The 22,485-nt window shown below is 34.7% G+C and overlaps 1 protein-coding gene across 1 annotated transcript; it reads right to left on the reverse strand.

Annotated features, from left to right (window-relative positions):
- Positions 1–12,880: 12,880 nt before the first annotated feature.
- LOC132548281 (dual oxidase maturation factor 1-like) lies at positions 12,881–22,237 on the reverse strand. The gene is given in 9 exon segments (XM_060212133.1): positions 12,881–12,921; positions 14,169–14,213; positions 14,216–14,344; positions 14,901–15,112; positions 15,323–15,476; positions 17,077–17,136; positions 17,603–17,737; positions 21,654–21,711; positions 22,076–22,237. Coding segments are annotated over 9 exon segments (996 nt in total).
- Between the last annotated feature and the right edge of the window lie 248 nt (positions 22,238–22,485).

Raw genomic sequence — 22,485 nt, forward strand, 5'->3', positions numbered from 1 at the left:
GTAAACTAGGAAATTGCATGGAATAGTCTATAGGAAGGACGAATAGGGTAGGCTGACGGCAGATATAAACGTGTATGGCAGGACAGAGGACGATATTTGCTATTGTGGAAGGAAAGAAGGGGATATCAGTGAGTATGGAAGAACAATGGACCATATTCGTGAGTATGGCAGGACAGTGAACGATATAACTGAGTATGGAAGGACAATGGACCATATTCGTGAGTATGGAAGGACAGTGGACGATATTATTGAGTATGGAAGGACAGTGGACGGTATAACTGAGTATGGAAGGACAGTGGACGATATTATTGAGTATGGAAGGACAGTGGACGATATAACTGAGTATGGAAGGACAGTGGACGATATTATTGAGTATGGAAGGACAGTGGACGATATTATTGAGTATGGAAGGACAGTGGACGATATTATTGAGTATGGAAGGATAGTGGACGATATAACTGAGTATGGAAGGACAGTGAACGATATTATTGAGTATGGAAGGACAGTGAACGATATTATTGAGTATGGAAGGACAGTGGACGATATAACTGAGTATGGAAGGACAGTGAACGATATTATTGAGTATGGAAGGACAGTGAACGATATTATTGAGTACGGAAGGACAGTGGACGATATAACTGAGTATAGAAGGACAGTGAACGATATTATTGAGTATGGAAGGACAGTGAACGATATTATTGAGTATGGAAGGACAGTGGACGATATTTTAGTGAGTATAGAAAGACGGTCGATGATATTAATACTGAAAGATTAGGTTTTGGATTATGTTAGCGTGTTTGTGGTGGTTGTGGTGGTGGTGGTGTAGATTAACAGGGCTCGATTGCAGAAAAATAACGGACATTGGTTTGGTAAAGGAGACGTACTCTTTGTTGACGATATATTTTTAAAAGAAAATTAAGCATGGTGATAGCATATTTAAAATAAATAAACAGATTTTGGTTGAAAATATTAGATATAAAGGGAACTTCATAATTTTATTTCAGATATGTATGACATAAGCAACAGTGACGGCAGAAGTATTTGTAATAAAGATATAATACTGTACCGTACTGTTGACAATGCCTGTACGCTGCTTAACATATGGTAATGTTTAAAGGTGCAATGTACATGTATGTTGATACCAGACTGGTCAAAAGTACATGTATGTATATACTAACCTTAAGGGAGGGATCTTTCTCTCTTAGCACTTCGACGAAATAGGGTATTCCCCGTTCTGATACTGTTCATCGACACTACCACATAGAGCTTCCCACAACTTTACTTGAACTCTCGAAAAAGTTGAAAGCATCGAAACAAGGTTTCTTTTATAATCTCACTCCGATGTGGCATTAATACACGTTATCGCTACACATGTGCCACCAATCTCCTCGTCAGTACACACGTGTACGTTCACGTCCAGCTTAATTGAACGTATCCATTTCTTACTAATTAGTATAGTATGTATGTATCGCGTACACCAGAGCTCGCGCTGATGCGCGTGCGTTGGTACAGCATGAGATGAATAATGTTCGCACGTCCACTTCTCTCTGCTGCTGTGGAGAGGTAGTTCTAAATTTAGTAACCCCTTCTCATCCGATCCAACTAAGAACCCCCTACTTCACTCTGTGCTGTTTGACTGAGGCTATCACCGAACTGACGTACGGGTGTGTGTGTATATACATTGGTAATATATTGCGCGTATTTACAATTTCAAGATTTAACCGTGTGTGAAGTGAACCAAACCAAATTCAATGTATTCACCGAGCAGGTTTACATTAGAAGTGTGTCTTTTCTTAACGCTAAGCATTGGATTCTATACTACAATGCACATTATAAGGACGTCGCTGTATATCTGATGATGCATGGTTAGCTTTCACAAGTTGTCATATAAACGTTGTATAATTTTTGCGTCAGATATGTTTGTTTTTACTATCTATGTATAAGAAATACAGACAGCGTACAGACAGGTTCTCTAGTTTTATTTAATGTTTATTTCGATTTTCCCTCAAAGGTATATCATGACGTGATTGTGTAAGTTGATAGAACATGCCTTCAGACTTTTCCTTTAGAAGCTACTTACCTACTTGTTAGTTTAATGTGGCATAACAAAGATATTTGAAGGTGCAGATTTTTTTCTTTGCCATACAATCTTGATTAAATTTGATATTAACGCTACAAAAATTGATTATAACCACAGCATTGTGGAGTTTATGAGGTTTGACAAACAATTTTCATAATTTGCATAATTTAAATTTTGATTGGTAAAGCTGAACAAATTTCGCTATGCAATATACAACACTATAATAGGCTATTCACCAGTACTTTATCAGTTATCAACACTTACCTGAACTAAAAACTTTAATAGGGGCATAAACAACCAGGAGGAAATCAACAGTTCTCCAGCGCATCTTACGAAACGGGATCCAAAAATAGACGCCATTATCGTGTTAATTGTTGTCCAAAACTTTGTATATCGACAGCTACTATTATTGATATATTGATGTTGATTTCAGAATACGACATTTACACAGAAATTGGAGTTTAAGAGGGGGCGTAGGTAGTCTGTGGTATTAACCATATTGAGATGTTGGTTATTGTCTAATAGTATTGAAGCCTATGAGAGATGGATGATTATCATTCCTGGTGTGTATAAGACAACTCGAAACCCATAGATATTTTATATGTAACAATGTGAACGTCATTTAGAGGGAAAAACCCCTGGTAAGAAACAACTATGATATAGGTAATATATCATAGGATCAGAAGAAACCTCTTTCTAAAACATGACCTTCTTAGGTGGGAGATCCGTTTTTATTCCAGGACCTAAATATGTCTGGACTTAGCCGGTTCATAGGCTTTTCATGTTATTACTAACTCTGGTCATTAATGTACAGATATATTGGTAGGCATCATAGCAATCCTCACCAGCTATTATTTGTGTTTCGAAACGTTCTGCGTGCTGTATATTTCTACTTTTCATACAAGTTTGGATATTGACACAAATGAAAAGGGTATGTAACAATGGATATTCACATAAGTTACGTAACCTTATCTCAGTTAGGATTGTGTTACCAGTCATCATTCTGTATAGAAGTAAGGATATTGACACGAGTCAACACTCTTTATAGAAGTAAGGATATTGACACGAGTCACCATTCTTTATAGAAGTAAGGATATTGACACGAGTCTCCATTCTTTATAGAAGTAAGGGTATTGACACGAGTCACCACTCTTTATAGAAGTAAGGATATTGACACGAGTCTCCATTCTTTATAGAAGTAAGGATATTGACACGAGTCACTATTCTTTATAGAAGTAAGGATATTGACACGAGTCACCATTCTTTATAGCAGTGAGGATATTGACTCGAGTCACCATTCTTTATAGAAGTGAGGATATTGACACGAGTCATCATTCTTTATAGAAGTGAGGATATTGACTCGAGTCACCATTCTTTATAGAAGTGAGGATATTGACACGAGTCACCATTCTTTATAGAAGTGAGGATATTGACTCGAGTCACCATTCTTTATAGAAGTGAGGATATTGACTCGAGTCACCATTCTTTATAGCAGTGAGGATATTGACTCGAGTCACCATTCTTTATAGAAGGATATTGACTCGAGTCACCAGTCTTTATAGAAGGATATTGACTCGAGTCACCATTCTTTATAGCAGTGAGGATATTGACTCGTGTCACCATTCTTTATAGAAGGATATTGACTCGAGTCACCATTCTTTAGAGCAGTGAGGATATTGACTCGAGTCATCATTCTTTATAGCAGTGAGGATATTAACTCGAGTCACCATTCTTTATAGAAGGATATTGACTCGAGTCACCAGTCTTTATAGAAGGATATTGACTCGAGTCACCTATTTTCATGAATGAATGTATATAAACTCGACCTATTAATCTTTATGGATATTAATCTACCAATTTACCCTTTATAATATCTTTTTGTCAAAAACTGTTATTCACATGTCTTGTGTACCCGTGAATTGACCACAACATTATAATATCACACTGTACATTTAATCACAAACATACGAGGTTTAAAAGCGATGTCAACACTGACTAGAATGATCGAAATCGACCCATTTCAAATGTTTGAAATCGAAAGTAAACATGGAAGTTATTCATTGAATATATGTAGTTGTTATTCATTATTCTGCTAAACGGTACCTAGTTGTTGATAATGCCACATGGACAATATTTACGTTACAATTGTAATCATATTTGTACTCTACCATTAAATTGCTCATTGACCTTTGCTATCAGACTGGGGGATCTTTCGTGTCCTTTTGGATTTTTATGTTACACATGAAGTCGGACCGTTTTTAAATCACGTAAATGAAAAATATTTTAGTAAAATTTCCTTACAGAAATCGGATTATGATTCATAAAGTGGACTTGTGGTTATTTGATTAATGTTTCATAAACTCTTAGATATCTTCAGATTATACCGTATATATATATATATATATATATATATATTACATTTACATAAATGTGTCATTGTGTATCTTCTATGATCAATTACTACCAAGCGTTCCTGTAAATATATTTGTCAGTAAAACAATGCCAGGCGATAGGAAGGGTCACCAAAACGAAAAGCCTGCAACCCACCAATCAAAGAAAGATAGGTAGAAACACGTTTCAGCTTACACATCATACCACAGAAAAAAATCTCTCTTGGAATAGTTTAGTATGGATGAATTATTCCGTACTAGAAGAAAACTTGACGATGAAATGTTTGTAGTATTTCGTTTTAATGGTATGATGTATACTGGTCAGTAAAATGACGTCATCATAATGGCTCATTCCGCGAACACCAACTCTGCCAACTTGAAAGGAATAGGGAATCATTTGAAGCTTAAGTTATAGTCTGTTTCAACTAATAATGTCAGCTTATTTTGTAAAAAGGATACTTACAATAATGATAAAGTTTCTATTTGTTTTACATAATTGTAGCATCATTTTAGCGTATAAAAGTATTATAAAATAGTTATTAGATATCAATATTTAAGATTATTATTCATTAATTAATGATTATCATGTAAGATTATGTTTAATTGATTAATTAAATTGATATACTGATGTCAGCAATAAAATTTAATCTATATTTATACATGTAATAGTGAATCAATTTGCACATTTTAGCACTAAAATAAACTATTATTTAAAATAAACAGTAAACCCCTCAATGAAGCTGAATTAGCATTGACTTGTTTATCTATGACAATACATTATCTACTCTATCTAGATATCATGTCCTTTTGCAACCTTTGAAAGTCAAGTACTAGATAAGTCTGTACTAGATAACAGAAAACACTCTGTAATGGTGATAACTTGGAATACACTTCGTTGTTGGTGATCTGATTCCTGATCTGTTTGGCTACAACACTGGTTGGGTCTGAGGCGTGGTTGTGTGGATTTCTTCCAGAGTTAGCTGGTATGTTGTCTACTGTCTAGAGGGATGCTGAATAGCCTGAAGTCGAACATCTTCCAGAATATCCTGATGCCGTTTCTTCGAAGCTGTCTGTAGATGAATCCATTATGTGAAATGTTCTGTCCGCCTCTTCTGTTGGTGATGAACTTAACGTTGATCTCAGCGTTAGCCATCCTGTACTTGTATCAAACCACACAGATAATAATATCACTCAAATTAAACACACTTTAGGCTAAGCAGAAAAAAGATTAACTAATAGATATGACTATCATCACAACTGACCTCCTATGTAAATATGTTGTCATAGGCAGAGTTGGTGTTCAGGGAAGACCCCATTTAATTGAGCGCCGAGGTACACATATCTACAATTAATCAACTTCAACATCCAGTTGATTAATTGTTATTAAATCAACCCCAATTAACATTACCTTATGTATCCATACTAATACTGTAAGTAAAAAGTATAAAAAAAACGTTTGATGTGTAGTAGAGGAAGGGAACTACGTGTAATGCTGACGGATAGAGAGAAGGGAAATACGTGTAATTCTGACGGATAGAGAGAAGGGAAATACGTGTAATGCTGACGGATAGAGAGAAGGGAAATACGTGTAATGCTGACGGATAGAGAGAAGGGAAATACGTGTAATTCTGACGGATAGAGAGAAGGGAAATACGTGTAATGCTGACGGATAGAGAGAAGGGAAATACGTGTAATGCTTACAGATAGAGAGAAGGGAAATACGTGTAATGCTGACGGATAGACAGAAGGGAAATACGTGTAATTCTGACGGATAGAGAGAAGGGAAATACGTGTAATGCTGACGGATAGAGAGAAGGGAAATACGTGTAATGCTGACGGATAGAGAGAAGGGAAATACGTGTAATGCTGACGGATAGAGAGAAGGGAAATACGTGTAATTCTGACGGATAGAGAGAAGGGAAAAACGTGCAATTTAGACGGATGAGTCCATAACAGTCAAAGTACAGTGGATACAGTTGTCATAGACAAAAGACGAGAGTAGAACCACGTCTGTGGCGCTCAGAAAGTGTGTGGATATATCCAAATATTTCAAGGAAATCAAACGTGAATGCTACAACGCCAAATTTCATAGTAGAAAATTTCTTAGCATTATAGAGACACTTTCAAGAAGACATTACCTGAAAGTGTATACAAAACTAGCTGCAAAGTTGCGACTGGAGTCCCGTATAATCACAAACGCGATACTAGTCAGTTCAACAAAGTATTTATACGAGTTATCTCCCATTACACATATACTACAAGCTTCGAAAGCCTCCTACATCCATTGACGTGCACGGATAATGAATTGTGCTGAAGTAGAAAATAAGTTCTATAGATGTAATTTTTAATGGCTGGAAACATTTATAATTGTTGTAACAGAAAGTGACAGTAGTGCGAGAACAGGGAACCATTTTCCAACTCACACTGATTCTAACTACATAGACTTGAAACTTCAACGTACATTACAGGCAAAATTGTCTACTAAGAATGGTCGAAGATTTCCAGACAAAATATTATGGTATTTAATATAATACATACACGATCTTGTTGGTTTATTGTGCTGCTTCATCTGTGTTTATTAAGTCTGTTATGTAAATTTCTGTCTTTGATCTCAAAGGATATTCAAAGTTTATTTTTTATCAAATATTGGTGCCGAAAAGTGGGTATATCGGTCGATACAGTATTGAACTTTCCAGTCTAAGTTCACGATCCTAGAAACTCCATCCAAAATTTACATTGTCTGTTTATGATGACAACTGCTTTCCCTCATCCCCACCCCAACCTCTGAAAAAAACAGGAATGAAATTGACTCATAAAACAAATAAGTGTTTATTTTTCAACTAAAATTGAAAATAAGCTCTTACTAGACAGTCCTTTGATCTATATCAAGTTAATAATCATTATTCCCCAAGTAGACATAAAAGCCACACATTCCTGCGGTGACAATGGTGTCAGTAAGCGTGTCACACAGTTTGTCCGAGGTCGGGTGAGGATGCTTTCTATACATCTAATACACTAATAATGAGCACGGAATATACATGTGCACCAGTGGTCAAGGAAGACCAACGGTCAATGTGTCACCTATCTCACGGTCACCAGTAACGTTCTGTCTATGGCTATAATGAATGTGTCAGTTTTATTACCGACAGTACCGTATGAATTACACTTAGCTGTTATCTGTGCATGGCATCCTGACAACTTGTGTTTTGTGTCGCGTGCTACATATTGTCCAAGCCATTTTATTGTTTCCAGTTTTTTTTCCATGCAAGAATTTGAAAATTGTTTATTCTTTGTTTTATATTAATTTATATGTGGATGCAATATTAGTACAAATAGAATGAATCCTGGTCTAATGGTTTAAACAATTGTTTGGCTCTACTGTAAGGCGCTATTCAGTTGTGTGTCTTTTTGTGCAAGTGTAGACACTGCTGGTTCTAATTCATTCGTATAGTTGCACGGTTAGGGATACACATGTGCTAGACGACTTTTGGACTTTATTAGATATATGAAAACAATTAAAAATGATTGAGTTATGAGGCTAGAGCACTTCTCCGTCAATATTTTGACACTTGTGCCCGTTACTTTGGATTTTCCTAATCCTCTTAGGCTTTAAGATTTAGGCCAGTCTGTATGATGCACTTCAACTCATAATTATGCTCTGTTGTGTCTAATTCCCTATTTATATTAAAATATGCTATTCACATATGTAGCTTTGGTTAAATCTATGATATATATATAATATTGATACACACTTTATATATGCTATAGGACTAACCATTCCTTCCGTGTACAGGGACTTGTAAAGTCTACAGGTACATTGTAAAGTCTACAGGTACATTGTAAAGTCTACAGGTAATTGTAAAGTTTACAGGTACATTGTAAAGTCTACAGGTACATTGTAAAGTTTACAGGGACATTGTAAAGTCTACAGGTACTTTGTAAAGTTTACAGGGACATTATAAAGTCTACAGGTACATTGTAAAGTCTACAGGTACTTTGTAAAGTCTACAGGTACAGTGTAAAGTCTACAGGGACATTGTAAAATCTTCAGGTACTTTGTAGTCTACAGGTAATTGTAAAGTTTACAGGTACATTGTAAAGTCTACAGGTACATTGTAAAGTCTACAGGGACATTGTAAAGTCTACAGGGACATTATAAAGTCTACAGGGACATTGGCAAGTCTTCAGGTACATTGTAATGTTTACAAGTACATTGTAAAGTCAACAGGGTCATTTTAAGGTATACAGGGACATTGTAAAGTCTACAGGTACATTGTAACGTCTACAGGGACATGACGGATCTACAGAGACATTGTAAAGTCTACAGGTACAATGTATAGTCTACAGGTACAATGTAAAGCCAACAGGGACATGACAGGTTTGCGGATACATTGTAAAGTCTACAGGTACAATGTAAAGTCTACAGGTACAATGTAAAGTTTACAGGGACATGACAGGTCTGCGGAGACATTGTAAAGTCTACAGGTACATTGTAAAGTCTACAGGGACACGGCATATCTGCGAAGACATTGTAAAGTCTATAATTACATCGCAAATCTACAGGGACATGACAGGTCTGCGGAGACATTGTAAAGTCTACAGGTACATTGTAATGTCTACAGGTGCAATGTAAAGTCTACAGGGACATTGTAAAGTCTACAGGTACATTGTAAAGTTTACAGGTACATTGTAAAGTCTACAGGGACATGAAGGATCTGCAGAGACATTGTAAAGTCTACAGGGACATTGTAAAGTCTACAGGTACATTGTAAAGTCTACAGGGACATGACAGGTCTGCGGAGACATTGTAAAGTCTACAGGTACATTGTAAAGTCTACAGGGACATGACAGGTCTGCGGAGACATTGCAATGTCTACAATTACATGGCAAGTCTACAGGGACAGTGCAAGTGTACGGAGACATTACAAAGTCTACAATTACATTGCAAGTCTACAGGGACAGGGCAAGTCTACGGCGATATTGCAAAGTCTATATTTATATGACAAGTCTTCAGAAGTCAAGCATACTCAACATTTGTCTGTGGATAAAAATATATTTACTATCATTTCATTAACTCTACAGAAGGCCAGAAAAGTACAGATAGAAAAGGTCGTGCTCACAGATCCGTTTACATGCCGTCGATATTGTGTGTTATTGTTTACAGTGATTGACATAAAGAATAAGGATTTACCTCATAGAATCACTGATCTCTCTTTATCTCACTTATGATGTTTATACAAATATAGTTGTTTTCTCGTTGTGTTACACACTGTTTTTATAACAGATACATTCAAACATTGTAACTGCTTGAAATGTGCTGAAATGAATAGTTTTGTGATCAATGTTTGATCGCTGAATCGTTTAGGTCAAGACAAAAAAATGTACAGTACACTATTTGACACACGTAAAAAGTGATGCTTAAAATAACACTTACAGGTTTTATAAATCACCTTCATTAACTCTCAACAAATGATTGACGTTAAAATTCACATGGACGTCAATCCAGGTCTCGGAAATAAATCACCTACGTACATTCAACCAAACCATTGTGTATTGTATTAAAAAGTTATGTATAGACGACTTACGTGTAATTACAGAAAACTTCTGTGTAATGTATAGAAAACTTGTTTGTAATGTATAGACAACATGTGTTTAATGTATAGACAACTTGTGTGTAATGTATAGACAACTTGTGTGTAATGTATAGACAACATGTGTGTAATGTATAGACAACTTGTGTGTAACGGTTAGATAACTTGTGTGTAATTACAGACAAATTATTTTAATGTATAGACAACTTGTGTGTAATATAAAGACAACTTGTGTGTAATGAATAGACAACTTGTGTGTAATATATAGACAACTTGTGTGTAATGTAAAGACAACTTGTGTGTAATGTAAAGATAACTTCTGTGTAATGTTTGGACAACTTGAGTGTAATGTACACAAAATACAAATATCGCCACTTTCAACAGACAATGCATTTTAGGTTTACGTAAAGTGACGAAGGTTCCCGAGCCTTAAACTTGAAATAAGCCTTTTTTCAGTAAGCTTTTGTAAACATGCGTTTTAAACCATTCTTATTTCCTCGTTAATGTTTGGAACATATTTTGTCGGTAAAGATATTCTTTACCCATTTAATGGTAAGAAATCCTCATGCCATGCTGCGGTAAAAGTTCTAGTGACCACCTGTTCAAAGCGACCATTTTATGCAGTTCGTTGTTTTTGATGGTTTTACACTTTGAATTTCAATACATAGTCCCATAAAACACTCACTGTGCCAGTTAATATATTTTTACTATCAGGTTTATGTTTTTTCGCCTTTTAATTTGATGTGCCCTTTTAAGTAATCTTTTTAATTACCAAGAAACCGAACTCCTTCAAGCTTGTTTATATTAAAAGCCTCTGAGATGGAAACATTTAAACTATTGCATATTTAGCCAATGCAACGTCGTAAATTCAAACGACTTGGCTGTGTTATATACTTTTTTCATTTTGATTAATAATTTATTAAATGAACATTAAGGTCAAATGAAAATTTAATCATTACATTTATATGTCTGTTTTCATAATTATTTTCATATGATATATTTAAACACATACATCTATAGAAAAATAAAACAAATTTCTTGTCACAATTTATTTATTAAATAAACAATATTTCACAGAACCAACATGAAAACAACAATAGATAGGGTGACAATAAATTAACTTTCACAAGAGCAGGGTATGTGCGAGACATTATGACAGTACTCAACGACACCGTGGTTCGTGGAGAGTAACGTCAGATTCACTCTATACGAGACATACTATTGAGACACGTTGTAGAATCACACAATTCATTTGATAAAACACCCGACTAAGATTAGGTAAGTTTATAGGATGTCAGTAATAACTGATAAGATTGCTATATATAGTTTTATATAATTTCGACTGCAGAAAAATTATGTAAAAAAGTGTATTTGGATATATGAATATTGAACTTCGAAATTCAATATTTTCTGGTATTAAGGAGTCACATGTTACCGATAATTGAGAATATAAAGTGTCGTTATTGTGTTAGTCCTACTGTTTGTCTACAATGTATCGTAAACCAATGACAGTGAATCTGAACTGTGATAAAGATATTCTGACCTACGTGAGCTAGAAAAGTCTCCTAAACACTATGACATCTGTAGATACTTACTGTTGTGATATGTACCGGTAAGGACTACCTAAGTGTATATACGTAAGTACAAACATTGTAACAGAATGTTAACACTGATGAAAAGTACATAAAAACGTTAGTTGTCTTCATTATTATCGAAGCTCGTGATTCATCGATTTAGGAAACTGCAAAGAAAATCACCGTAACGTCTATTGCTGGTTTCTGCTAATCTTTGAATTCAATTACAGAAACCAGTTAATGATAATTTATTTGTTAGAGAAAATTAGCTGTTTGGACCTCATCATCTATGAAACCTGTGGAAAATCAGCATTTGCCCATTATTTCTGATCGTCGCGATTTTATAGAGTGAAATGACTAAAACTACATACAGATCACACAGCAGTTACATATAACCCTTGTTTACAGAAACCAACATATAAAACACATAAAATGATTTGTGTTGAACGACGAAGACAAAGCTTCTGAAAGACGGTGGTAAAATCAACAATATGATGTCACCATGGTTACGATTGGTAACTCATGGATTGCATCTGAACAACATACACACTCTCGTTCATACGAGCCTAATATGAAGTATTGAACTGAAATGCTCAACGAACAACTGTTTTTTTTTCAAATATTGAAATCGGCATGATTAAATTCTATTCGTTTAACATTGCCATTATCAAACATTGCTAAAAATTGCTTTACGAAAATAACGTTGTTCGAAAATATTAGCAATTTCTCGAATCAGTTTTCCTTCTTTTTCTGTAGCGAAACTATAAATTACTTTCTTACAACCTCTCCCGAAGAAGGCAGCACACATTCTGAAGCACTTTTGGATTTAGTTGTAGTTATGAGTTCCGTTGCCATCCCTTCTCCTCAAGAGCGAGATGAATTGTTGACGATATGTACAATGGTTTATACTTATAAAGTGTTAAGTGTGATGTCCATTTTCATCATTGTATAACATAACACAATATTTCACCGTTATAGCACTAAAGTTTGACGTCCATCACCCCGAGCTAAAGCGCTGATGACACCTCATTTCTTTCGACTGTGTCCGCTATTGTCGGACTTGTTTGTTTTTTTGTTTCATTCTCGACAACAATATGGTCTTCTCCAATATGAAAATTTGCATTGTTACTTTTCGTTCTCTCTGGATTCTTATTTGAATTGCTATCTTTTACAACAACTTCATTCTCTTCTTTCTCTTCGAAAACTGGCTTCGGTTTCTTAAACTCTCCGAAGTCGAAACTTTTATTAGTTACTCCTATATCTGGGAGTGAAACATGGCGTCTCATCTGTAAACAGAAATCGATATACTTAGTTTAAGAGGTCACAAATATTTCAAACAGGATATTTAACATTTTAACTGATAAATATTTTCCTATCACGGTTGTATTTATAAGAATGTACGAATCCTAACTGCGTATATGCGGAAATGCATTCTTTTAACTACTCTTTCTAATACAGCACAGCAGGTAAACTTCACGGTAAAACCTCATCGAGGGTTTCTTTTGAAACAAAATAATTATATTCTAACGAATTAAATTTGTCGAGGTGTATGTAGGAGGACCTCTAAACAGACTCACATGACTAGTGCTCGAACACAAAACATAGATTTTTCTTCTGTGTTAATCTAAATATTTTTCAATGATTTCAATAATTGTTGGGAAAACGTATAGGAGACATGTTATGAACATTTGCAGCTAAATTCAAAGCACACAATGTGGTGGTTTAAATCATAGGCAATTGGTCAAATGACACGTGTGTAATGATGGATATCGGCGGAAGTCGGAACTTACGCTCGAAGACCCCATTCAAATCTCAAATATTTACAATGTTGATGAGATGTCGTTCTAAATTATAATATCCAAATCTCTTCTACACAAAACATGTATTGTTTGTACTGCATTTTGTAAAATACATCAACTCCACTTTTGATGCAATATTTTGTTTAAATAAGATATTTGACTGATTATTTCAGAGTAGACGAAAGAATGAAGAATTTTTTAGGAACCCGACATACATTTCGACAGTTGTCGCGTGCAGCATTATCGACTGCGCAGTCGTCTGCTGGGTTCATTTTACCGCGGTAGGGAACTTTTCTTACTAGAGGTAGAAAAGTGCCAATATAATTAGGCATCATGAGTGGACAAATCGATCGCTTTGTGGAATGAAAAACGAAAATAAGATCAGCACAGGCCAGGTTAGCGTTTAATCATTTCACTGATAAATTTTCGCGTTAATGTCCAGCGAAACAGCGAAAATATCCGGCTACATACCTCGTATTACTACTCTATACTCACAACATAAAGGAAAGATAATTGAAAATTTAAAATGGGTACCAATGATAAGCTGTTCATCCGTATAGCTCTCCCTTGAATCAAACAAGCAGTAGCTGTCATATATTCACTAAGTATAACTGTTCTATGTAAGGTCAATACCATATTTGTATTTCTGGGACGATATTGTGTAGAAAACAAAGTAGGCTACGTCTGATAAGCTGGACTGTTGTCTACTGACCACAGTCCAATTATGTACTTACGTTTTTCTGATACTGATGCATGTTTGTAAATGACGGGATTTTTGATTGGTTCAGTTGTGACGTATCTGTCTGATCATCTCCACACTGGCTGTCGATCATAAAGAATGTGGCGAGACACTTCGGGTTGAAGTAATCAAGAAGCATCATCCCGAGTCCGACTATTGTGGTAAGTACACCTGTAAGAGAACAGATGTTCATGTAAAACACCCACACTTAACACATACATACCAGGGTATAGTCGAAAATATCGTTATTAGTGTCATAATCCTTGGTTTCAGAGACTATTAAATCGTAAGCTCCATTGTTGTCTCTGTGACATCTATATTTGTATTTATGCATTAAAATTTACGAATGACTTGAAATTAATTACATGAAAATATTTCATTTTTAAATAATCATGAATCTAGAACGATTCCATTACAGTTTAAGAGTACGAACATACACGACAAGAAATCAGATTACGGCACTTTCAAATATGAATTTGCATATCAGTGTTTTGAGCTTTAAAACGAAAAAAATATAAAAGTTCGTTAAAGGAATGTAGTATTCCTTCAGTATTCAATAAAATGTTTCAAATTGAGAAAGAAAATATACATTTAACAACTTTATAAATACAGTATAAAACATTTACACATTGTACCGAATGTAAAACACATACCCTCTGTACAGCACTTAACCCACTGTAAAAGACATAGCCCCTGTAAAACACATACCCTATGTAAAAACACTTACCCACTGTTAAAACAGCCCAGAAACATATGCCATATTTGATAGCAAAATCACTATCTGAGCAGAGCATGCGCATGTCTTTTGTTGGTTGCAGTACGTGGTATGCGATGTTTGACAAAATCATGCATATTCCTGTCAGAGTATACACTGCTGCTCCGTAGAAAACCACACTACATAGCAGGATATTCGCCAAAAACCAAAACGAAAACGAGGTCCTGTGAAAGGAAAAATAGAAAAATTTGAATTAAACGACATACTGCTTCGCATTTTTAAAAGTTTATAATTTCATGTCGATTAATAGAGAAATATAAAGTGCCGACAAGATCATTCAGCACTAGGTCTATCTATAATCTATATGTAGAAGAAAATGACTTAATCTATCTGGTTTATATCATAGTAACCTCAGAGATTGGTAATTTACTTACCACAATAAAATGTGCGCAAAATAACCCGCCATGGTGAAGCCACGCCCCCACCGTAACCCCCCTTGATCAGTCGTCAGGTATTCGATAATAGCAATAACGGGATCGGGCAGACCTCTCACCAAACACTCTTTTAGTTCCGAACCAGGAACGGATACTGTATAACGAAAAAATTATAGACAATCATACTAACTTTCAGATATTTTTTAATGAAAACTACGAAATGGTGATTGTAGTCATCAAGTTCAACACTTCTAAACTTTGTTTAAAATCAAAACGAAGCAAAAGAAACAAACAAACAAACAAACCAGCAGCTCTATCTTATAATTAAACACATTACAGGGCATATCATCACCGCCACGCGTTCGCTCTGACATTTCATTAACAGAAGGATATCATCAGACGGATACGGCAGAGTCGATTTAAAAAACAATAAAGAAAAGACCGACTGAGTCGTTAGGCAAACGGGCATATGGATAAGTAGATATCCAAATTATACACGTGACTACCAGTGAATTTAAATACGACCTAATGATGTTGCCATGTTCAAGTATTTACATGCGGTTTAAGATTTAAAAGTGTTATATTATGATAGTATCTCATACACATATATAAACCCCTATAGATCTGATTTTCTAGAAATGTGAACTTTTCCTATTTAGATTACGTTTTTAAAAAATATAGAATTTAATAGGTTGTACGGCTGAAATAGGTGGTATGATCTACATAAGGAAGAAGTTACCACACAGGGTTGTTTGTCACTTTTTGTTAAGTATTTTTGTTTAATGTTTGTGTATAAACTATGTTGTGCTAATACATGTTCTAAGTAATTAAACTTAATGAAACATGCATGACAAGATGGTAAAGTATGACTCACTGATGTCAGGAACACTGGAATTAAACGTGAACCTGGCGCCACAACAAAACTAGTTAGCAAGTCAATAGGTTGTCACAATATTACACGATGCTATTTTGAGATCGTTTATTCCTTATAGAAGGTGTTATTGTGTGTAAGTTCCGCGATAAATATATCCAAATAATTGTTATGACGGAAGAACGTTAGAATTATAATAATCAAACGTATCATTTTAATATTGATATAGTTTTGTTTACATTTCTGAACGCCAAATCAAGATCTATTCATTTAGAATTCGCACACAACCTCAGACACCTGTATGTTACATGGTGATGTATGATAGTATTGTAAGTAGGTTTCCCAGTTAGCATGCCTCGTGTATCTGTATAATTAGATATTTTACACAGATAATCGTCATCAGACGAGAAACATGTCTCTTCGTGATTACGTCACATCATTTGTGAGCACTATAAGATACAACAGATGTTCTTAATGCATATTTATACATAGACACATATGTATTTATGACAATGAACATCGATTAAATTACAAAAGGCGTCAGGCAGTACTTAACTTCAGCACTCAATGCAGTCATCAATATATTTCGGTACAGACGTTACGATCCCATTACACCAGTGTAGTGTTATTTAAATAGGCAATTAAAGACACAAAAAGAGCTTCGTCACCAAGTGATCGTTTCAGCATGTCGTTTCCTCCTGCTATGGTAGGGACACTAATTCATTAACAAAGTCATTATATAATATTATGTGTAGTAATATAATGTAACAGACCTAATTACGTGGTTACTAAATGTTGTCGGTTTATCGGTTGAATATTAAACTGCGTTCAGAATTTTGGATTTAGTATTTCGCAGTGAACAAATGGCAAGTAGGGTACGTACCTCCGTCAAAGGCTATCTCTTCATTGTAGGACACTTCACCATCACCTGATTCGAACCGTCCTGTAAGAGACATGGATATCATAACAGTAATACACCAGGACTAATGAAGCACCATGTAGTTATTTAATACTGGAATGTATGGTTAATGTAACAATGACCTATTACTATACGATCGGTCAAATTAGATACTTTGTAACAGATATAGATTAACAGGTGTAGTAAACCCACCAATTAATAGATTTCTTACTACTTCATGTTTTCAGAAGATTGTTACTTATAAGTGTATATCAAAATATTCATGTAATGTATACAGCAGATTTACAATAGTTAAAAGGCACCAGATACTTTAATACAGAACTGTCCGACACGTACAGGTTAGGCCATTGTCTTGTCAAACCCATCACAGGGACACGTCAAGGTCTATAATGTATTCGTCTTATCGTTTCATATCGATGTATGCACTTTATTATTATTACCATGTAACTGTCACTCATAAACATACATAAATCAAAGACTAATTATTTACCTGTCAACGTAATATTGATCTTCCGAAGTCCGATCATCACCCCAACCTCTCCCTGGATCTTGGCCCCAGATCTGTATATGTACGGAGCCTTGACCTTGCTCCGGCCCTCCATCCAACAATACCCAAATATTGATACTGCAAAACAAAGGTTAAAAATTAAATGTCAGCCGAAAATGAAAGCATTGTGTTTACATAAGTAAGTGGATTATGACTATGATAGACTAAAGCAATCTACTGGAACACTCGTTGCTTTTGTATATGTGGCATTATAATCACCACTTATGGTAGCACTTTTTGTAAATCACAACATACTATATATCTTAAACGTTTTTGTATTATCGGATAGGTGAATACCTTGCATCTAATTCATTCATTATTTAATTTATGTGTTTGTTTTGTTTACAATAGATAAAGAAAGGAGATGACTTTCTTAAGTTTTTTTTTCTGTTGCCCAAATCCATTTGCCTATAATATATGGACACTTAAGTATTCTTAAATGGGAATTAAAATATTTTGTTGTTTCTTCTGTCAGCAATAGTCATGTTATTTCTCTTTGAATAAGTAAAAATAAATTATATAAAAGATAAGCAAACTTTACACGAACACTTCTGAAAAAGTACAAGGAGAATAATGTGTTCAGAAACGCTACGTGTCGTTTTGGTTGAACACGCATTAATTAAAAATGAAATGAAGTTTCAGATTCCTCCAGTTTTGATGCAGAATTGTAGGTATGGTTTTTTTTTTGCGTAGATAGAAAAATGTGTATCAAAATGAACAGCCAAGGATCAGTTTTATATTCACTCACCCAAATGAAACATAAAAAATTGTGTTGATATCACATCAATGAGATTGAACAAAAATCAGTAAACTTGAATTTTTTTATTCAAACTTATCTCAACGGATAACTTCCAATATTGATAGAAAGAAATGATTATCAATCGATATTCCATAAACAATAACAAAAAGAAGGAAACTAAAAATTAGAATGTGCACGGCAATATTGCCTCATAAAGATATGTTGTGACGTCATTTACAAAATCACACTGGACCTGTAATGATATATGCGTTCTGTGTCACTGCCCGGCACAACCAGTGCAACGTCAACATCCTCTGATTAAACTAAATTGTACGACAGGAAGTGTTAGACGTTTTTACATGTTTAATTTTGTCATGCTGAACTCCTCCACAATGTCGAACAAATGCATCGTGATCCTAGAACAGTTTAAGGTCTACACTGGTCAGTGTACGACCTCGTTTGACCTACATTTTGTTATGTCAGAATTGTCACCAGTACAGTGATCTTTCTGAAGTGACAGGCTCATGACTCAATCGTTCAGTGTTAGGAACATGAAATATATACATTAACGAAAAAGGGTAAATAGCGATTTGTAGACATTAATTTGGTTAAAACCATACTGAAGTATGTTTTAAATTGCCAATACTAAATGGAAAGTTAAATATCAGAGACAATTGTTAATACACACACTAATTAAAAACTAGGTAGTAGTACACAGCTTTAAGATAATAGAGTTATGTGATCTTGAGAGAGACTACTAAATATGGACCACTTAATTTCAAATCATGATACATCAAACTATGAAATACGATATTCGTATGTTCAACCGATCGTTTCAGGACACCGACCTTGTGGAAGTTTTAAATATAGACAGTTTAAAGAAGATATTGTAAATGTAGCAACTTCATAAAGCTACAGGAGGCTGTAAATTAATATCCAACTTTCTGTGAGATAAATAATAATCATTGTTGGTGAATTTCTTGTTGATATGGATGTAAAATGTCATGAATTTTTTAATAAAAAAAAAAAAGAACTTTCGAGTACCATATACTTTTTAATATGCAATTTACCTACGAGACATTGTCTCTGACTTTAAGTTCGATCACAACAACAAATCCGCCATTTTACTGGTAATGATTCCTTTATGTTTCTGGGCGCTATAGCAAAGTCACTGGACGCTATAGAAGGTGTTTTATTGTATGTCACTGGACGCTATAAAAGGTGTTTTACTGTATGTCACTGGACGCTGTAGAAGGTGTTTTACTGTATGTCACTGGACGCTATAGAAGGCGTTTTACTGTATGTCACTGGACGCTATAGAAGGCGTTTTACTGTATGTCGTTGGACGCTATAAAAGGTGTTTTACTGTATGTCACTGGACGCTATAGAAGGTGTTTTACTGTATGTCACTGGACGCTATAGAAGGTGTTTTACTGTATGTCACTGGACGCTATAGCAGCTGTTTTACTGTATGTCACTGGACGATATATAAGGTGTTTTACTGTATGTCATTGGACGCTGTAGTAGGTGTTTTACAGTGTGACATTAGACGCTGTAGTAGGTGTTTTACTGTATGTCATTGGACGCTATAGTAGGTGTTTTACAGTATGACATTAGACGCTGTAGTAGGTGTTTTACGGTATGTCATTGTACGCTATAGTAGGTGTTTTACGGTATGTCATTGTACGCTATAGTAGGTGTTTTACGGTATGTCATTGTACGCTATAGTAGGTGTTTTACGGTATGACATTAGACGATGTTGTAGGTGTTTTACGGTATGACATTATACGCTATAGCAGGTGTTTTACGGTATGACCTTGGGCGCCATAATAGCTGTACATAGATACGATGATTACCTCAAACAGCTGTCAAATCAATTACCCTGCATCATCACCCTCAAACAATTGTCTATCACTGGTTTGTATATACAAATACAGAAGATATCATGAAAAGCTGCGATTGAATTTGGACATTAATTTTATAAATTATAGCTAATATACAACTTTTATACATAAGAATGATAAACCTGCTCTAAGATTTCTGTTGACGTAAAGAAGGTATAGCTTTGTTACTGTCAAACAAGCTGAAAGATAGCATTACTACTGTATGTATATAGACAAACATTTTCCCAAGGTTTTATTTTCGTCCTTGCATTAAACACTTTATCTTAACACAGAGATAAATTCGCCCTCTAATACCGGTAATAACGGTTAAAATATTTTCCAGCCTTAACATCAGTCATTATTAGCAATCATTTTATTTTTGACCGTAACTAGTTTACCTGGATATCTAATAGGCAGTATAAAGTCATAGTTTACCTGGATATCTAATTGGCAGTATAAAGTTATAGTTTACCTGGATATCTAATAGGAAGTATAAAGTTATAGTTTACCTGGATATCTAATAGGAAGTATAAAGTCATAGTTTACCTGGATATCTAATAGGAAGTATAAAGTCATAGTTTACCTGGGTATCTAATAGGAAGTATAAAGTCATAGTTTACCTGGGTATCTAATAGGAAGTTGTCATAGTATAAGTATAAAGTTATAGTTTACCTGAATATCTAATTGGCAGTATTAAGTTATAGTTTACCTGGATATATAATAGACAGTATAAAGTTATAGTTTACCTGGATATCTAATTGGCAGTATAAAGTTATAGTTTACCTGGATATCTAATAGGCAGTATAAAGTTATAGTTTAAATAAATACATAAAAGGTAATAAAAAGTCATAATTAACCGGGATGTTTCTAATAGAAAGTATCAAATCATATTTAGTGTGAATATTTCTATATCCCATAGACAAACTGAAACAATTTTTGATTTTATCATTTTTTTTCTGAAGACGAGGTCAGCGATTGAATTGTAAGGAGACAGCATGACGCCATCTTTAACATGACGAAACCGTGTACAGTAAGAACCTAATGACGATGTTTCGGTAAACATGTATATTTATTTCATTTTTATTTCAAGCACATGTCGAGTAGAGCTTAAAACAACAAGGTCTCATTGTATGTTGCTGACTGTAACGGAGAGAAGTTTATATTGCGGAAGATAACATGCCTGACGGTCAAATACACATCTTTATGTGATGAGATCCTTCCGGAATTTTTTCTTTAAGCGATTCATGGTCAGAAGCCAATGTGTTAAATGCTGTTTACTACAGGTAAATCAAGGCGATGACAAAATGAAAGAAATCATTTTTCATTCAATTAACACATAGAATAAAGGAAAAATTAATTATGAGTTACTTACGTATAATGGTGGAACCTACAGCAAGACTATACAGCACTCTCAGAAGTGTATACCAGCGCTGTTCAAAAACAAACAAAATATAGTACATCAGAGATGTCGAAAGAAGAAAAAACGTGGCAACACAACACGTAAGTAAGCTCTGTAGAAAAAGAGCAAAACATTACCTCATAGCACTCTTAGAGGAACAAAATATTTGGTTACAGTCAAACTTCGGATTTGTTTCTATGTCAGTGGATCACAGGATGAATATATACAAACATCTTGATGATGTAGTAATAAAGAATTTATAAAACAAAGTTCTATGTAATTAATAACTAAATAAGATAATTAAATAATTCCAATAATTGAATGTAGCACTATGAGAACTCCATTCACAATCGACATGGAAACATTGGGAAATTCTTTACACGGTTTTCTCTTACTTCTTTCCCACGAATTCCAGCGGCAGCAATCAGGGTTGCCAAAGATATGAGTGCGCATGCGTATATAACTGCTGCAAGGGACACATCCATGGTAACGGCTGTCCTTTTCTCTCCATAGTTGGTGAATCCATACTCTCCACGAAAAGCTTGAAACCAGGACATCCTATTGAGAGAGCAATATCATCTGTATTACTTGGTAAGCCATAAAGATTATTTCTGATCACTAAGGTATGTCTTTTGCGCTAAAGATAATATATGTAACCCAATTTAAAATCAAGTAGACAGGTCACCTATACAATTTACATATTTACAATACACTGTGAAAATAGCAAAAGACATTTTATAATGGAATAAAAGATGTAACGACATCAAAAATGACTTTTTCTCACACGCTATATAACTAATCGTTT

Source organism: Ylistrum balloti, unplaced genomic scaffold (genome assembly GCF_031769215.1).
Source record: "Ylistrum balloti isolate Yb309-2 unplaced genomic scaffold, AGI_CSIRO_Ybal_v1 Utg370006, whole genome shotgun sequence".
In the NCBI taxonomy this organism is placed as follows: Eukaryota; Metazoa; Mollusca; class Bivalvia; order Pectinida; family Pectinidae; genus Ylistrum; species Ylistrum balloti.